Source organism: Lissotriton helveticus, chromosome 5_1, assembly GCF_964261635.1.
Source record: "Lissotriton helveticus chromosome 5_1, aLisHel1.1, whole genome shotgun sequence".
Classification (NCBI taxonomy): Eukaryota; Metazoa; Chordata; class Amphibia; order Caudata; family Salamandridae; genus Lissotriton; species Lissotriton helveticus.
Genome location: NC_136065.1, coordinates 1,533,177,369 through 1,533,195,803, shown reverse-complemented (window position 1 = coordinate 1,533,195,803; position 18,435 = coordinate 1,533,177,369). Strand labels below are relative to the sequence as shown.

Below are 18,435 nucleotides of genomic sequence, written 5' to 3'. Positions count from 1 at the left end.
TTACTTGTGTTCTTTAAGAATTCTTTTATTCAGTTCTGTTGAAAGTGACAGGTATATACAGGAGCTACAGCCGACGCGTTTCGTCCTCTTGGGACTTCTTCAGGGCAAAATTGATCATAAGGTGATATTCTTAGGTCTTAACCCGTGGTGATTGTGTGCGTAGGTATGTCCGTGACGATCTATTGTAATGAAAGGGGCATCCTGTTTGACAAACAATTCTCAATGGAGGAATCTGTTGTGGCAGAGCCGTTCTTGTTAAAAGGCGGTGAATTGAAAGGAATTTCGAAATTGTGCATGCAAGTTTCATCAAAGAAAGGATGATAGTCCAATAAATGCTGGAACCAGGGTTTTAAGCATGGAATGACAGTTCTGTCTATCTATTATTGTTTGCTTGTTGTAGGTAAGATATGTTTCAATCCTCCTACTTGGGCACTCTTGATAAAGTAAGTTTAGAGCATCCCCTGGTTCCTACTTCAGCTTGCAATACGACGTCCTCCTCCGTCAGGTGACCTTGTGTAAAATATTTCATAGTTCATGTTTTGAACCAACACTGTTACGGTGGGTGTTTTTTGAAGTGTGCACACACATTGTCCCATGTATTATAGTGTGGGTCTAAAGTAATTTTGGGAGAATACTTGACTAGGTGCTGTTCTGTTGGGAATCCTCCACCGTTGCCCTTTTTCTAAACTCTATTGACTGATTACCTGTCTACGAATCAGGTCCATTATAAACTTGTTATGCCCTGAAGAAGTCCGACAACGGACGAAACGCGTTGGCTATTTCATTTAACAAGAACTGAATAAAGAAAAGGTTTTAACCTCAAGAGCCTATGATTGACTTCACTTTGGGAAAACAAGCATACAGCATTGCATCCTCACAAAGTCATGTATAAGGATCAATATTGAGATTGATATATGTATTTGATTTATTAGAAGGGTGCAGAGCTATTGTGTGTACAATACATTTGAGAGATAAGGGGAATTGTTCCTCTTACTCTTTATGGGACATAGGGGATTGTGTCTCAAGCTGCCAGCACCTTCTCTTTGGTGCTCAGGACTTGTATGGGATGTCAGACCAGTGCCGTAATTTGTGCTTTGATTCCCTTCCTTCTTGTTGTACCATTGTTACATGGAGCTAAAAAAATTATATGGCACATTTTACCATCAATCAATTTGGATGCATTCCTCAGCAGCTTAATAGCCATGTGGGGCTGTGAATTGCACTTTCACCATTTGGTACTTTGGAACCTTCCTTGACCTTCACGCGTTGACCATCTCTTACTAACACTTCCTTCCCTCCATTACTTGAATCATAATTCTTGTGCTCTCTTTGGGCCCTCGGCATGTTGTACATCAGTTTCAGGTGACCACTACACTTTTTCTAGAATGTACCACCCATCCTCCTTTTCTGTAGTAAACCGAACCCTACATCTCATCACTCTAAATTAGCCGAACAGGGTCACTTCTTTGGAAGTGATGCGATATGCCCATAGCACTTCTCCACTGCTATTACCCAATCCTTCTTGCTGTTGCTCACTACACAACACTGTCCCAGCATATTCTCCTACTGAATTTCCGGCAAGAGCAGCAGTTGACAGAGCTGATGTGCACCAGTCCACAATAGTGTGTCACAAGCCCCATTGTGACACAGCAGCTGATACAACAGTTCTCGTCCAGCATTGTGTATCTTATCACAGGCCCTGTGTGTAAGCAGTGATCTGACACTGTGAGCAGTTAAACAGTTAATAAACTGAATGCTGTTAATCTTTTTCCTAAACTTCCTGTGTACCAGTGCCTGTCCTGGGTCTGAGGGTGCCTGCTGCTCAGTGTGCGAATGCAGTGAGTCCAGTGGCTGTTTGATATTCAGCCCCTGACAGGGCAGCCACACCACAAGGCATGGTTTGTTCTCATAAGCAGCTGAATCTTGGTCAGTGCAGTCAGACCCCTTCTATGCTCCAGGTGAGGATAACCGGCTCTAAGTAACATCAGGAGAGGGTACAGAGAGAGGGTACATAATATATCGTGTGTAACAGGGCGCAAGAAATGAGGCCGCTTTAGATGAATCCCAGATCCTGCAGCTTTCATGTGCTGAGTTTCTCCTGGTGTAATTTTCTGACACTGGCACACCATCAGAAGTGCGTGCACGTTGTTAGTTTTATGTTCAGAGCAGCAACCTTCAGGGGATGAAAGCAGTTTCTCATTTTCACTCCCAGCTGGGCCCTGCCTCACGAAAAGTGCCATTAGCACTCCTCCTTTCGTTATTCTCACTCAGGCTTACTAGCAGGTAGCAGGTGCTCAACCTTGAGGCCGCTGCCATCCGGGAAACACGTGTTCAGCTTGTCACTTCACAAAAGTGCTTAAAAGACCTGCTATGATACGGAAGCAGGTCAATGAATTTTCCACCCTCAGTAGGTAAGCAATATGTATGCAGTGGAAGAATTTCTAATGTATTTTTCTATTTGAGTCATTACACTAACATCTATTTATACAGCAGTTATTGATTTATCGTTCTTTATTTAATTTCTTTTGTAGAGCTACTCATCCCAAGGCATTATATGTTTAGAACACTTGGTCTGGTGCGTGGGGTCTACAGACTCCGGGAGTTGAGGTTGTGTCTGCCAATAAGTCTTTATTACTACCTAAATGAACCATTTTATAGCAATCTTAGAATAACAAAAGATTGAAAAGACAAACAATAAGTTGTAAACTTATGCCTTACAGCTTGCATGCATGTCCTTGATGCCGTGCTGTATTACACAAGGACTGTAACTTATGACCCCCGGGTCCACAAGGATCTTTGTGACAAGAGCAGTAACCCACTGAGCTGTCTACGTAAAGTAGAAAGGAGTGAACTGAATATTACGAGTCTTACTGTGCAGCACGTACATTACCCTCTATGCTAGGGCTCTTAAAACTGGCGCCCCTCCCCCCCTAGAAGGGCCGCAAGTGATCCCTGGGGAGGGGGGCAGGGATACCAATGCTGATAACATTGCTTTGTTTTCATCAGGAAAATGAGCAGAAGTAAGCCGCTATCACTCCAAATATTTTTTAACTCCCCGCCCGCCTCTCACAACCATCATTTCTAATAATCACACTGTGGATACTTTTTCACAATAGTAAGGCCTGCCTGACCAGATTAACATGTTTTTAAATCATGTATTTGATTGCATTTTTAAAAAGGTAGCAGAACTTAATTGCAATGTTTAAATACGTCTAGACATATTTAAACATTAAACATTGAACATTAAATAGAATAATTGTGAAAATGTTTGAGGGAGGCACTGGTGCTATTTGACCACTGCTCTATGCAAACCTGGAACAAGACCGTACACAGATCTAGCCAACTCCGGTTGAGTTAACCACCAGAGTTATCTTTGTGTTGCTATACCCTAGAAATTGTTGGATGCACAAAGATCTCTGGAGCATGTACCTTAATGATGGGCGATATTTTAAAATGCAGCCTGTGTGACTGATTAATTAATTCAGAACAGATTTACTGTCACGTTTGTCCTTGTCCATAATGTCTTTTGTGCCACATCTTGACCCACAATTTATGGCACCTTAGAGAATAGTTTTTAATTTGCAGTTCCTGTGCTGCAAAATACACTCACTACTTCCACACACGCTCCCTCACTTTCTTGCTCCCTCTGCCAGGAAGCAGACCAGGCAGGCCCATCCCTCAGCTTTTCAATAACCCTGTAGGGAAGTTCTTATTGTGGTGGAGGTGTGGGCAGTTAAGGAAGAGGTTGTAAAAGAGTCTGTGTGTGAAATTAAGCTGCCCACCTGACCTCCCTCTGTTTCTTTCTTCCTGCCTTTCCCAAAGCTCCAGCATCGTTAGGTGCAAACAGCACTACAACCACATGGACAATCAGATTTAAGTTATGCACTTTAATTCTAGAGCACTTTTTCTTACTTCCCAGATATAAAACCCTTGATCAACCAGTGCATGCCAGTCAATTTGGCAACATGTAGAATTATCCTGAGTAGGTGACTATCAGGGTTCCTGATGTACCTTTTTGGAGGCTAGTGTGTGTGAATTTATGGAATGAGTAAGCTTACTGTCACTGAAGACTTATTATAGGACCTTTCATTACTCAGTTTCCCTCGCCTCACTGTCTACTGCTGTCAGGTGACACTTGTGAGTGTTAAACCTCACCTTCCTCTTCAGTCATTGCTTCCAGTAATCCGTTCATGATGTTTTTAATCTGTCACAGGGGGTTGAAGATCCTGCTGGAAGCCATCCTGGGGAACATCCTGGAAGTGGACCAGGAGAAGTGCTGGGGTTTCGATCAGTTCTTTGCGGAAAGCAATGACATTCTCCATCGGATTGTGATCCATGTCTTCTCGCTGCCGCAAGCCACCATGCACCACATATTCATCCACGCGTATAACACGTAAGAAGGAAACCCTACTTGTGAACTTTCCAAGGAGGAATACAACTCCTGATGCAATTCAGTTCATGGCTTGTGTATACAGAAACAGGATGTAGTCGGGGATATGTCGCAGTCCAACCTTAAGGAATTTAGGGCCAGATGTATCCACATTGGATTTTGCGAGTCTATAATAGCTAATTTTACCGATTCGCTATTATAGACTTGCAAAATGCAATGTATGTAGGTTTATGCAAACATCTTGCGATTCCTATGCATTCCTTAATTGTGACTCACAAATTGTGAGTCGCAGATAAGGAATAGCTTCCCATTAATTTCTATGGGCCTAGAGGCCCATAGGAATGAATGGGAATTGCATGCACAATTTGTGAGTACCCAATAGGTGCTAAAGGACACCCTATTGCAACCCTGAAATTTGCAGGTGTGCACATGTGACGCACCTACATGCGCTAAAAGCATGCATGTGCGCCACATGGAATTTAGAAAAATGCACAAAAAAATCATTTTTCTAGGAATTTGCTAATTACCACCAACAAGAAGTTAGCGGTAATTTGCGATTCCTTAATGCTAATTCGCAATATGCCATCGCTGCAAGAATTGCGATTCCCTAACTGCATTAGCAATTGAGGTAATCGCAAATAATTACGATTACCCATATTGCGAATTTCAAAATGATTCATACATTGCCACATGCATTTTCTGCGTTCGCAAAAGGGCCTATTCTGCGAATCGGCCCATTTGCGATCATCTGAGCAAACCATATGTTGCTCCCCCCTTGTGTGGAACAAATGTTTTATATATTACTCCTATTGACTTCGTTTTAGTCCTCAGGAGGACAAACAGTAGTGAATTGTGTGTTAAACTTTCAGGACCAGTGGCACACAAAAAAAAGTTGAAAGTCAGGCGTCTGACAACAAAAAACAAACCAAAAAGCAGACCTAGACAAGCATTGAGGTAGAGAAAGGTGTGGCAGAAAACGTTAGATAGGGAGAGAGACAAGATAGATAGACAGATGGATAGATGGATACAGAGAGACAAAAAGAGAGAGCGCTGAGGTGAGCTGAATTAAAGAGAGACATGAGACAGAACGATAGGAGAGGCTGATAAAGAGGGGTAGACAGTGGTACAGAGACGTAAGTGTTGGCCCGAGAGAGGGGTAGATAGCGAATTGAGATAGTGAGAAGAGTGGGAATTTAATGACTGATGAGGTTGAGATGACCTACAAGACAGAGATGTGGAGAGTGTGATAAAGAGGTATAAGAATAGGTAGCAATGTATGGGTAGAGGGGATAGAGCAAGAGGTACATGAGTAGAGAATAAGAGGTAGAAATATAGAGAGTCTCTTAAAAGGCCTGGCCCCAGGGTAGCCCACTATATCTATGGGTTAAAATGCCTCTTGTGTTCCCTGCACGTACCCCTGTAGAACACCTAAGTATCGAGGGAACACCAGGAGCGGCTATAGTCTCCTTTGTAGCAGGGCATTTTCATATATGAATATACTATCTGTCCTTCATGTGACATGCGGCTGACTCGGCTGCACCCCCTTTGGCTCTAAAAAGACACCGGACAGTCCAGCATTTCCCAAATTTCCCCATTGGTCAATCGACCTCTCTGAGCCATGGGTCGAACGCGATTTACCTCAGTCAGCATAGGGTTTCCATGCATGAGATGCCTGGTGTGAATCTATCCATACAACCCAAGACGAGGCTTCCTGCCCTCAGTGAACTTTCTCATGCACCACTGGCACGGCCCGCCATCTTCACAGCCTTGTTTCGTCCCTTGCAGCACCGGAGTCTTCATGGATGCAGTGTTTAAGCAGACTGGGATCGAGCCGAAGCACCAAGAGTACTTCTTTGAGGGTCACTGCCTCTTCCTTGGGGAGAGCCTTCCGGCACAGAAATTTTGTAAAACCTCTGTTGACAACCCTCTGATCCTGATGAGCTCTGAGCACGAGGCTGTTGTTGGTGTCATCTATAAGGACCGTGAGTAAGCATGACTTGGGTCCAGATATAAAATCACTGGCCGCTAATGCATTGATCCATCTATACATCCATTCATGTTAAAATAATGTGGCAATGTTCTTTATCGGACCTTCACCCACCCATCAGACCACACATCTGTTACGTATATGGTTCGTTGTCCCTGAGTCAGTGCAGCCACTTATTAACATGCACAAGTATCCTGGCGTCTATAAACCAATGTATCATATATGTTTTTATATGTAGATTTTAGTATGTGTGAATATATAGATCTAGTATCTATGCTGATGTGCAGAATGCGATATGCTGTTTATTAGCATTATTGAGAATGGGTAGGTCATGACTTACCATGGGTGAAGACCAAAAGGACATAAACCCTGTTACACAGCTTTACACAAGAACAACCTATTAACCACAGTCAAAATTCTGTTTGTGAGCAAAAACCACACGGTCTGCCTTTACAGACTTAATTTCATTTGACAAGATATTTGAAATATTCTAACAGTATTATGGGTATCACAGTATACTACAAAACACATATAAAAATATATATTTAGTTAAAAAGAATTTTTATTCATATGGAATCAAACTTAGACCTCCCTAAGGGTTACAATCTAAAAAGATATATACGTGTCTCTTTATTTTAAAGAGACAAATATAATTTGTTAAAGAATAAAACTAGTTGTCTCTTTAAAATAAAGTGAAATTAAGTCTGTAAAGGCAGACCTTGTGTTTTTTGCTCACAAACAGAATTTTGACTGTGGTTAATAGGTTGTTCTTGTGTAATACTGTGTAACAGGGGTTATGTCCTTTTGGTCTTCTACATACCCCCTCCCTGTAAATTCTATAGCGGTACCTTCATCCTCTTTGACGGTTGATTACCATGAGTGAAGCCTTGAGTGGGCCCTAATGTCCTTCCTCGGTTTCAACAATGGTAATAAATAACATTTTGAACTCTGTGCATTTGCATATATGGTTTATGCCACAAAAATATTTCTGTGTATTTGTTCGAAACAAATATTTAACCAAATCCAGAATGCAAACAGTTACATTTGTCCAATAAAGTAAAATCACATTGAAGAGGGCTATTGGGAGGGGTTTCAATCAGTAATGTCATTGTAGCATGCAATCTATGATCTAGTAAACAGAGTTTTCTTATGTTAAATTTGCAGTACTGTGGTGGTAATATGGAATTTGACCTTTGCACTTTAGCACTAAATGTGTGAATGTGCATTTATTAGTACAGTTGCTACATATATACATATACTCATATATATTTATATATATTTGTATGCATGCATATGTCATTTGTGCTGCTCCTTAACAAATTGTGTTTGTTATTTTGCAGCATGTCGCTAAAGCTCACTGACATTTAAGGTTTCGGATAAAAAAAGCTGATTGCCGTTTTGCTATAGAGTTGTTATTGCCCAAGTGGTGTCGGTGTATCCGAGCCTAATTGTCTTATGAGAGCCTAGCAGTTTATAGCGAATTCGTAGCCGTATAGCTGGCATCATGGTCTGATGATGGGTAGGTAGGGCTCCATTCATACGAAATAAGGTCTCTAGCCCTGTTTTACATTTCTTCTTCGTTGCTCTGCTTTCAGGAAAGGGCTCACTTGGTTGATGCCTTCTGCCAGGATCTGCACCAGACCCAATACTCACAAGTGTGAATCCTGGACTTGGCTACTAGGAAGACATCAGTATCTCTCAGAGGAGTAGTCTATTACTCTGACTCCTTAGTGTGCTGCTTGTCAAAAGCGCCTCTTGAGGAAGTTTGAAGACAAATTGCAGTCTCCTCTCTGCATTGTCACTGTAAAATGATAATTAATCCTGGAGCCAAAGAATAAATGGTGTCTTCAACTTCGCCAATAAGGTCTTTTAGTTTTCTCTTTAGCTTCGCCAAGAAAGCCTTTTCAGTTTGTTTTCATTTTTTAAAGAGCTCTCCATTCCCAATGCACTTGGCTCACGCACTGTACCTTTTCAACGATTGGGCGATGATGGACACAGTATTGTGACGTTCCGGATGATAAATTCTCCCTCGGGCCTTCAAAACTGAGAATTCCACCCAAACCTTCTCTATCCCGCTAGACCTGTAATTCTTGATTCTAACCAACATGCATCTTTCAAAGCTTTTTTCAGATGAAGGCGGGGAGTGGAGTTGGTGCTGATTGCTCTGATAGATGAATTTGACTGACAGTCGATCTCTGGTGGTGTTGCTGCCCTAATCATGCTGGATTTGTTAGTCACTTTCGACCCAGCGGGCCAGGCTATTTTACTTCCTTCTATCTGATTCCATGAGTAAATGTCCTCTCTTTCCACAACGCGGCAAAGCGATTGAGATCTGTGGGTACCACAAGGCTCTTTACTTATCCTATCCATCTTTAGTATTTTGTACCTAGTTGCACCACCTATTGCAGCGTCTAGTTTAGATGATGGCAAGTGAATGTTGCTCTGATTTGATTCTGCTAATCAAGGTGCAGCTGACGTTTAGATGTAATGTATTGCAGCCATTCATGAGTGGATATAGAGGAATTTCTCAAACGTAATGGCAGCTAGAAAATAACTCTTTGTTGGAGCAGGAATTACTGGACACAAGGTTATTTTTTGAATTACTCTTTATTGATCATTTTCTTTTTCAAAATTACAAAGGATTAGCCTGCGATGGATATTAGAATGTTTTGCATGATATTGTAGCTCATCCCCGTCATAGGTAGTAAAGAATAAGCCAGTTTTCCTGGCTTAAGACCAGTCATGCGCACCCTATTTTGCGGCTGTGGTTAGAGGTTGTCACTTCCCCTTTCATACCTTGCTACAGACTTTGCTTCTAGCCTCACATCATTTCCTGCTGGCTCGTGAAACAGTTTCAGATAGTCTGGATTACTGCAGTGACTTGTATAAAGCACTTCCTCCGTATGCGCCTGCAGAACTATGTGGTGTAGCCGGCTGCTGTGACGGACAACCAAACGTCCATCACTCTTGCTTAGCCCATGTTTCCTACTCAGGTGCACATTACTTTCAAAGCAGTGTGTGGTGTGTACAGCTAGTCAGGGGGCTGGCCATCCCTCTTAGTCTACAGGTTTTGACAGTATTCACATAAAATAGGCGTACGGCCGACACTCCAAGGTCGTCTCCACCTATTTCAGTGGATGTGCCTAGGTGGACTGTCGTGCCCACACGATGGCACTACGACCCTGGGGACTCAGGGTCTGGGGACGAGGACACCGGACACCACATCCGGTCAGGGGAGGGGGACGAGGGCGGTCGGGATCAGGACCTCGGAGCAAGAGGTCAGGGCGCAGGGCATGCGGTACCACACTGATGTAATGCAATAAAGGAATCATCCAAATCACCCTACCGTCTCCTGTTGTGTGTGCCGACACCAGATGCGACAACTGGCGACAGATGGTGGGATAAGGACCGTCCGACGTGAAGAAGATCGCGATCTCAAACCAGGAGCCCACCCTGGATCGCGTCGTGACCAGAGGACGGAGGACAGGAGCGCAGCGACGTCCATAGAGCAGCAACGACGCGGGAGCCCACCCCGATCGTTGCAGGAAGAACAGAACAAGAAAGCGACCGCTCTGGTAAGCGCCCATCAGAAAAAGCGCGAAAGCGGGAACAAAAACGAAAGAGGAGAAGGCAGCGCGAGCTCTCGGCAGAATCTCGGCGGCCATTTTGGGGTCAGGCGCGAGAGCCAATAGGAATCGAAAACGCACGCGGCGGCCATTTTGAAGTCAGGCAGCGCCGTGATTGGACGCGAGCTCTCGCGAGAGTCTCGGCGGCCATCTTGGAGACAGGCAAACTGACCAATAAGAAGCCAGAAAGGCTCGGCGGCCATTTTAAGGTCAGGAAAGGATCGATTTTAAAAATAAATTGTCAGAAAGACACAAAGGAAGCCAACAAAGCACATAATAAATAAAGAAAAGGCTGAAAGACAGAAAATAGAGTGCAATAAAGAAGAAAAAGTAGAAAAAGAACTAGAAGAAAAAAAAAAAAAAAAGAAACAATAGAAAGGACAAAAAAAAGAACAAAATAAAGGAAGCAAAAGGGGGCAGACGAGATAATGGCAGACCCAAAACCAAGCGCGCAGTATAGAACACCACTGCCATTCAGCCTGTCGGAACCGCACACGGGGATAAGATGGGAGAAATGGCTCAGGCGTTTTGAAAATTATACAGAGGCAACAGACGTCACAGCAGCAAAGAAACGGGGACTATTTGTGAATCTGGTGGGTGATGAGGTCGAGGACCTGATGGTGACACTGCCAACAAAAGAGATTGACACCTATGACAAGCTAATAAAGTGCCTGACAGACAAGTTTGATCCACAAAGAAATTTGGATTTTGAGAGATACAGCTTCACGATTGCCTTCCAACAAGCAGAGGAATCGCTAGACGACTTCGCAACAAGGCTGAGAAAACTAGTGACTCACTGCGAATTTGATAAATTCGACAACGAGCAGGCCATACGGTTACTAATAATAACAGGCTGCCGGGACATAGAATTTCGCACAAGAATACTAAAGGAACCGATCACCCTAGAGAACATCCTCGCACTTGGGAGGGCAGAAGCACGAGCGACAACACACGCACAAGTGATGGAACGCGGCAAAGGAAGAGGTGGAGAACAAATTCATCGGATGGCGAGCAACAGCAAAACAGGAACCTGGAGACAAGACAGAGGGGACCAGGCAGCAAGGAAGCCGCAGGAAGGAACGTGCTACAGATGTGGACTAGAGTTCCCACATCGGGGACAATGCCCCGCATTTGGTCAGACGTGCAGAAAATGCAATGGGAGAGATCACTACGCAAGCGTGTGTCGAGGAACACAGTTCAGGAATGACCGGGGAAGATCAAACAGAGGAAGAACATCGACGAGGAGACACATCAGGCATGTCGAGACGGGAGTGAGAAGCTCATCAGCAGAGTCAGGAGAAGAATACGAAGAAGAGAAAACAGAGCGCCTGTACCTCATGACAGAGGTCAACACAGACTCAGAAGACGATGAGGAAGAGTGCATTGAAACAATATGCCTGGTGGACAAAAAAAAGATAAGGAAGACGGAGTCGGTAACGATAAAAGTGGGGCCACATGATGCCACTTTTGTTCTGGACAGTGGAGCAACGTGCAATATCATGTGCGTCTCGGAGTATGAAAAAATGAAAATAAAACCGACGCTGAAGCCATCACGAGTAAAAGTATTCACATGGGGGGCACGAAGACCAGTGATCAACTTGGGGAAATTCAAAGAGGAACTAAGATACAAGGATCAACGGCTAATGGAACAAATACACGTGCTCAAAGGAGACATCCCCGCGCCATGCTTGTTGAGCAACGTCACAGCACAAGTGATGGGGCTAATGGAAATGACGTATCACATGACAGAAAAGAAGAACATTTTAAAAGAATACCCCAAATTGATAGAAGGTTTGGGAAAACTGAAAGGTCGACAGATAACATTACACATTGATGAAACGGTGAGACCAGTGGCGCAACACCACAGAAGGGTGCCCATACACCTACAACCACAAGTGGAGGAAGAGCTGAAGGCCCTCCTAAACCAGGACATCATAGAACCAGCGGATGGACCGACACCCTGGGTGTCACCGATTGTGGCTGTCCCGAAGAAAGACAAGTCGAAAATAAGAATATGTTTGGACATGAGGATTCCAAACAAGGCAATAGAACGAGAGCGACACCCAGGCCCGCACCTAGATGACATGATCAGCTGTCTCACGGGTACAAGAAGATTTTCGAAGTTGGATCTATGCAAGGGCTACCACCAATTGGAACTAGACCCTCAGTCGCGGTACATTACGACATTCTCCACCCACCTGGGGCTATTCAGATACGAGCGCCTGAGTTTCGGGATCTCGTCTGCCGCGGAAATATTCCAAGAAACAATTCGGCAAGTCATCAGGCCTGTCAAGAACAGTCTGAACTACAGTGATGATATCCTGGTATTTGGCAGATCAGATAAGGAGCACGACACCGCCCTAAGAGAAGTATGCTCACACCTAGAGGAAGCAGGTCTAACATTGAATGAAGGAAAATGTGAACTGGGTCGAAATGAGCTGGTGTTTTTCGGTCACATCTTTTCCAAAAAAGGAATGCGGCCAGACCACAGCAAAGTGGAAACATTGGAAAAGGCAAAGACGCCCACTGACGTGGCAGAAGTGAGATCGTTTCTGGGGCTAGCGAGCTACTGTGCACACTACATCAAGGATTTTGCAACCGTCAGTGCACCGCTGAGAGAGCTGACGAAACAAGGACAGAATTTTCAATGGACAAGTGAATGTGACAAAGGGTTCGAGGAGATAAGAAAGGCAGTGACAGCAGTAGATCATCTAGCCTACTTCGACCCAAAATTGTGCACAGAGCTAACAGTGGATGCAAGCCCCGTGGGTTTGGGAGCAATTCTAGCACAACATCAGCCTGGGAGAGATTCCCCAAGACACATCGTCGCGTATGGAAGCAAGAGCCTGACAGATGTTGAGAAAGGATACTCACAGCCCGAAAAAGAGAGCCTAGCAGTAGTATGAGCCTGTGAACACTACCACATGTTCGTCTATGGAAAACCGTTCACGATCGTAACGGATCATCAGGCCCTGATCACAATATATGGCAACCCGAATGCGAAGATACCTCCAAGAATAGAAAGATGGGGAATAAGGCTCATGGACTACAACTTCAAAATCATCCACAAGCCAGGAAAAGAACAAAATCCAGCAGACTACGTGTCAAGACACCCACTGCCACAAAATTCCCAAGTGACCACGATGGCAGAAGAATACTTGAACTTTGCACTGAAAATAAGCACACCGGCGACAATAACGGTGAATGAATTGGAACAAGCAACGAGACGGGACGGGACGATGCAAGAGGCAATGAGGATCAACAAAGCTCAACGATGGAGACACGTGAATAGCAACATGCACGTAGACATGGGAGTAGACAAAAATGAATTGCTGGCATTTAAAAGAATCAACGAGGAACTATCAGAATGTGAAAATGGAACAGTAATGAGAGGAACGAGAATAGTAATGCCCCAAACGCTACGAAGAAGGACAGTGGATTTGGCGCACGAGTCACACCGGGGCATGGTGGCCACCAAAAAGATGCTGAGGGAAAAGGTGTGGTTCCCGGGAATGGACAGCATGGTGGAGGAAACAGTGACAAAGTGCCATATATGTCAAGTATTGGGGCCACCCTCAAGACCGGAACCACTGAAAATGTCTCCACTACCAAAAGCAGTATGGACGGAGCTGGCCGCGGACTTCTATGGGCCTCTAGAAACAGGAAACTACTTCCTAGTGGTGATCGATGAATACTCAAGGTTCCCCATCGTAAAGCTTGTGTCGTCGACGTCTGCGAATGCAACACTGCCAATACTGGATGACATTTTTGCGGCATGGGGCTCGCCACAAACATTAAAGACAGACAACGGACCACCGTTCTCAGGCGAAGAATTCAAGAGATTCATGGCGTACCTAGGGATACATCACAGACTCATAACACCCCTGTGGCCGCAAGCAAATGGGATGGCGGAGAGGTTCATGGGGACCATCAAAAAGGCGGTACAAAGAGCTAAGCTAACAGAAATATCAATCGGACAAGCCCTATGCCAGGTACTCAGGTATTATCGGAACACGCCCCACAGTTCCACTGGAAAGTGTCCCGCCGAACTGGTACTAGGGCGAGTGAGCAGAACACGCCTACCACAGATGGAAGCGAAAAAGGAAGTGGACCAGGAAGAGGTCGCCATCAAGGACAAGGGGCAGAAAGCAAAGATGAAAGAATACGCGGACAAAAGAAGAAACGGAACGAACAAGAAGATAGAGGAAGGAGACATGGTGTTCGTGAAGCAGAGGCAGGCAAAAAAGTCGGACAGCGCGTTCGCAAAGGAGCCAGTAACAGTGGTGAAGGTGAATGGGCCCATGATCACGGCTGCATCCGGCCAACGTCAGATCACCAGAAACAGCTCTCACTTTAAAGAAGCGAAAATAGAAGAAGAAATAGAAATGCCAAAGCAAGAACGGACTGGGCATACATCAGAGGAAGCGCCAACAGCGGATATGGGGGGGGGGGAACGGCCAAGGAGAGAATGCAAGAGGACCAAGAGACTGATCGAAGAGATGTGAAAGGAATATTGGTCAACTCTCTCTCTCTCTCTCTCTCTCTCTCTCTCTCTCTCTCTCTCTCTTTCTCTCGCTCTCTCTCTCTCTCTCTATATCTCTCTCTCTCTCTATATCTCTCTCTCTCTCTATTATCTCTCTCCTATTTCCACGCTGTCTATATGCTTAGAAGAGCTATGGGACAATTGGCAAAGAACATTTGTTCGCAACAAGGGGGGAGATGTCGTGCCCACACGATGGCACTAGGACCCTGGGGACTCAGGGTCTGGGGACGAGGACACCGGACACCACATCCGGTCAGGGGAGGGGGACGAGGGCGGTCGGGATCAGGACCTCGGAGCAAGAGGTCAGGGCGCAGGGCATGCGGTACCACACTGATGTAATGCAATAAAGGAATCATCCAAATCACCCTACCGTCTCCTGTTGTGTGTGCCGACACCAGATGCGACATGGACCAGCCACTGGAGTACAAAGGACCAAGTTGTGGAATGCTTTCTCTGAAAGTATGCCTTAGCAAATGGCCCTAGCTGTTCTGAAAGCATCATGCTGCATGTCTGTTTGCAGGATAAACTCAGTTGTGTCTTGACATAGTGTGCAAGATTCTACAACATGCAATTCAACCTGAGGCAGTGAAGTACTTCCAAAATAATTAAATAAATAAAAATAACATCAATAACAGATGTGGTGTCTTTATGTAGACAATTACAAGGATGTTAATTTGTTTTGTAATCTATGCTGAGCATTGTCTGTGGGCAGCATGGATCGGTATCACAGAATCAACACTCTGCTGAAGTGCTTTTGCTTTGTTTGTATCTTAACAGTGTACACATTCCGATTGTATTTGACTTCACGAGGCAGCAGTGTGGCTTTGTTTTAGACATCTACACAGTGGCGGTGCTTCTGTAGGGTGCAGGCACATTGCCCCACTCGTATTTTCCCCCCTGCCCTGGCCCCCCTACCAGATGTGAGCAAAACAAGCAAGTAGGCAACATCTTCAAGTGCTGCACTAAATCTGCCTGCAGCAGTCAGCCCTTAGCAGAGAGGAGCGGCTGAGGCCGTTCCTAAAACTTTGGGGGTGGGCATGAGGGGGTTGTGGCTAAAGTTGCTTGACAGACACAGTGACACACTGAAGTCAGAAACTCTTGTCCGTCTTAAGTGCACATCGGGCTGGCCATCTGCCTTTCCCCAGCCAGCCCGACATGCGCAATAGAGACTCCTCTACCTACCCACTACAGAGCCAGGGGTGACTCAAAGCCACATCCCCCGGTCTCAGTAATGAGCGGTGAGGCCGCCTGCCCCAGCCAATCCTGGCACTGTTGTAACAGCAGGAGCAGTGGCAGGATTGGCTTAGAGATTTAAGTCATGGCCACCATGGGCCTGCGTGAGGGAGTGTGGGGTCTCTCTCTCTCTTTTTTTTCTCTCGCTTTCTCTCTCTCTTTTTTTTCTCTCGCTCTCTTTTTTTTCTCTTGCTCTTTTTCTTTCTTTCTCTCGCTCTTTTCTTTCTTTCTCTCCCTCTCTACCGCTTTGAGCAGCACTGCACAAAAAGAGAAGTTTGGCAGGCTGCAGCAGTGGCATGTGCCGTGGTCTGATTTTATTTATTCATTTTTAAAAATTCCCACAGCGGGCTCGGATCAGCTGCTCAGCTCAGCTGGACCCCCCACAGGGTAACTGTCCATTGCATCAAGGCAATGGGTGTGCCAGCTCTGCTCCGTGGTCGGCTTGGCATGGCCTGCAGGCTGCTACTCTATTAACTGCCTCCAGATGTGCCTATATTCACAGCTCTAAGTGGTACAGTAACCAAACTCGTTTTTTAGGTCGAGCCCTGAGCCAGCGTACAAGCGCTGCTCTAGGGTTGATGTGGGGTAGTTGAGTATGGGAGAGAGCCACGCCCATTTTGCCGCCTATCTTTTTAATTGGCTTGTGTCGCTGTTGTTCCGAAAGGCTGCCTTTTGATTGGTTTATAGGCTTGTTAGTCCTTCCTTGTGACGGCCATGTCATCATTTGTATCCTTCCAAGGCTACTGGCCCCTTTATTTGAGTGTTGCATGTTAACTATTTTCTTCCTGTGCCTTCTCCACCACCACCATCTACCTGCAGTTCGTGCGTTCTCGCCCCTCGCACTCTCGTTGTTCGTGCCTTCTCGCTCCCTGCCACCCGCCCGCACTCCCGTTTTCAATGCATAGGTCTCGTGTAAATGTGAGTCCTATTGCATTTCAAATGCTGGTAATTTCCAGGTATTTAGTACAGCGTTATGTCCCGTCGCGCAGCCAGTAGGACCGTCTAGCGTGCACCAGTCCGTGTTTAAGTTCCTGTAGCCAACAGATAAGCATAGCAGACCTCAGTGGCTCTCCCCACGGAGCCCAGTCTCCAAGGCGCAGGTGGTTGTTTAGACAGATTTCTGTATGATTAATCCCTGAATCAGCAATTAAATTGGCTGATCCTGGTTATGGTTCAACCTCTGCCACACTCCGACTGCAGCCTTGGAGGTAGGTGCAAAAAAGCTAATATAGCTCTATTTCTCCTGTAACAAGGAAACACTGATTATTGAATATCTATTTACCAGTGCTGCTATTAACAATCATTTGTACATCACAACCAGGTGCATACATATTATGTAATTGGTTATAGCAGAGTGAGTATTTTAGACTAGCCCATTTGGAGCGCATGTTGCACATATACTTTGTTAAGTAGATTTGCGATTGGAAGCAGGAAGGCTTTTCCTGGTTACTGGGAAAAAAAATACTTTCGTATCCCTCCTGTTTGCTTCAGAAACACATTCTACAAAACGCGAGAAGACCAATCCAATCGTGTCACACATATCTGTTCTATGAAGACAAACTATATCTCGTTTGTTGAAGAGCTCCTATTTCAATGACAGTGTGAGTGAGCGGTGATAGGCGTCTACATTTCAAGGGGATAATTACGTGTAATGACTATTCGTTTCCCGATTTGATTCACCCATGAAGACATCTAAGTGGCATTATTTCTACAAGGTCGTGTTTAATTAGTTTGTACACCTGCTCACGACTGACAGCGAAGGCAGTTCACTATGGGCTTCTGTGTGGTAGGTAGGGAGCGATGTAAAATTTCATACATTGAACAATTTATGATAGTTTCATGTCTGTCCTATGGGCCAGCCCGTCTGACGGGTTAGGGTAGAGGGGGGTTACATCTGCTGCATAGGATTCAGAAATGGGGGCGTTGGGGCAATAGGCACAATCTAGTCACGGCAATAATGCTGTAATCTGCTGCGCCACACTTCGGACTTCTGACACTTCTAAGTATTTGCGCAGTTTAGGACCTGCAGGGGCTTTTGAGATGGTCATCCGCAGATTATTTTGCCTCACCACTTTCCAAGTCCACCAGCCGCCACTTCATCTACAGCTGTAAGTTGTTTGAAAGTCGGAGTTGACATACGCCCTCGTCATCCATCTAGGAGCTAGGTAATCAATGCTCCAGAGAATGTGGCCCGAACATCCTGGGTGGTGCAGCCACAGGCAAACACGAAAAGGATATCTCCCTTCCTCACAATAGCGAACTCAACAGCTTGACCTCATTTACCAAAGGATAGCTCTTTGTAACAGGATAACTGCATCTGGGGAGAAATACAATGCTGCTCTGTGTCGCAGCCCACCACTGTACGTGTTCTCCAGTTTACCACATAATTTCTTTCCAAGATAGTTTCTCCTCTCAGTAATTGCACTGATACTATGAATTGTTCACAGATATTCCTAATGCATTAACATTAAGAAACCTTGCCCACACATGTGGTGTGACCAATAGTCTGTTTATTTATCCAGAACTCCATGTACATTTATCCTAACCGACTGGCTCATCACCAGCCCTGTAGCCTTATTCTCCATTTAAATGTTTCTACAGGGGTGTTACCTAAGCCACTTAACTTTTCACCTGGCTTGTGACATGGTGATTCCAT

The 18,435-nt window shown here is 45.1% G+C and overlaps 1 protein-coding gene across 1 annotated transcript in view; it reads left to right on the top strand.

The window, feature by feature from the left end:
• Nucleotides 1–18,435, top strand: part of IKBKE (inhibitor of nuclear factor kappa B kinase subunit epsilon) — a 287,848-nt gene that overhangs the window by 121,230 nt on the left and 148,183 nt on the right. The window contains exons 9-10 of the mRNA XM_078644578.1: nt 4,214–4,393; nt 6,176–6,372. Of these exons, the coding sequence (XP_078500704.1) occupies nt 4,214–4,393; nt 6,176–6,372 (377 nt within the window). The remainder of the gene's footprint in view (nt 1–4,213; nt 4,394–6,175; nt 6,373–18,435) is intronic.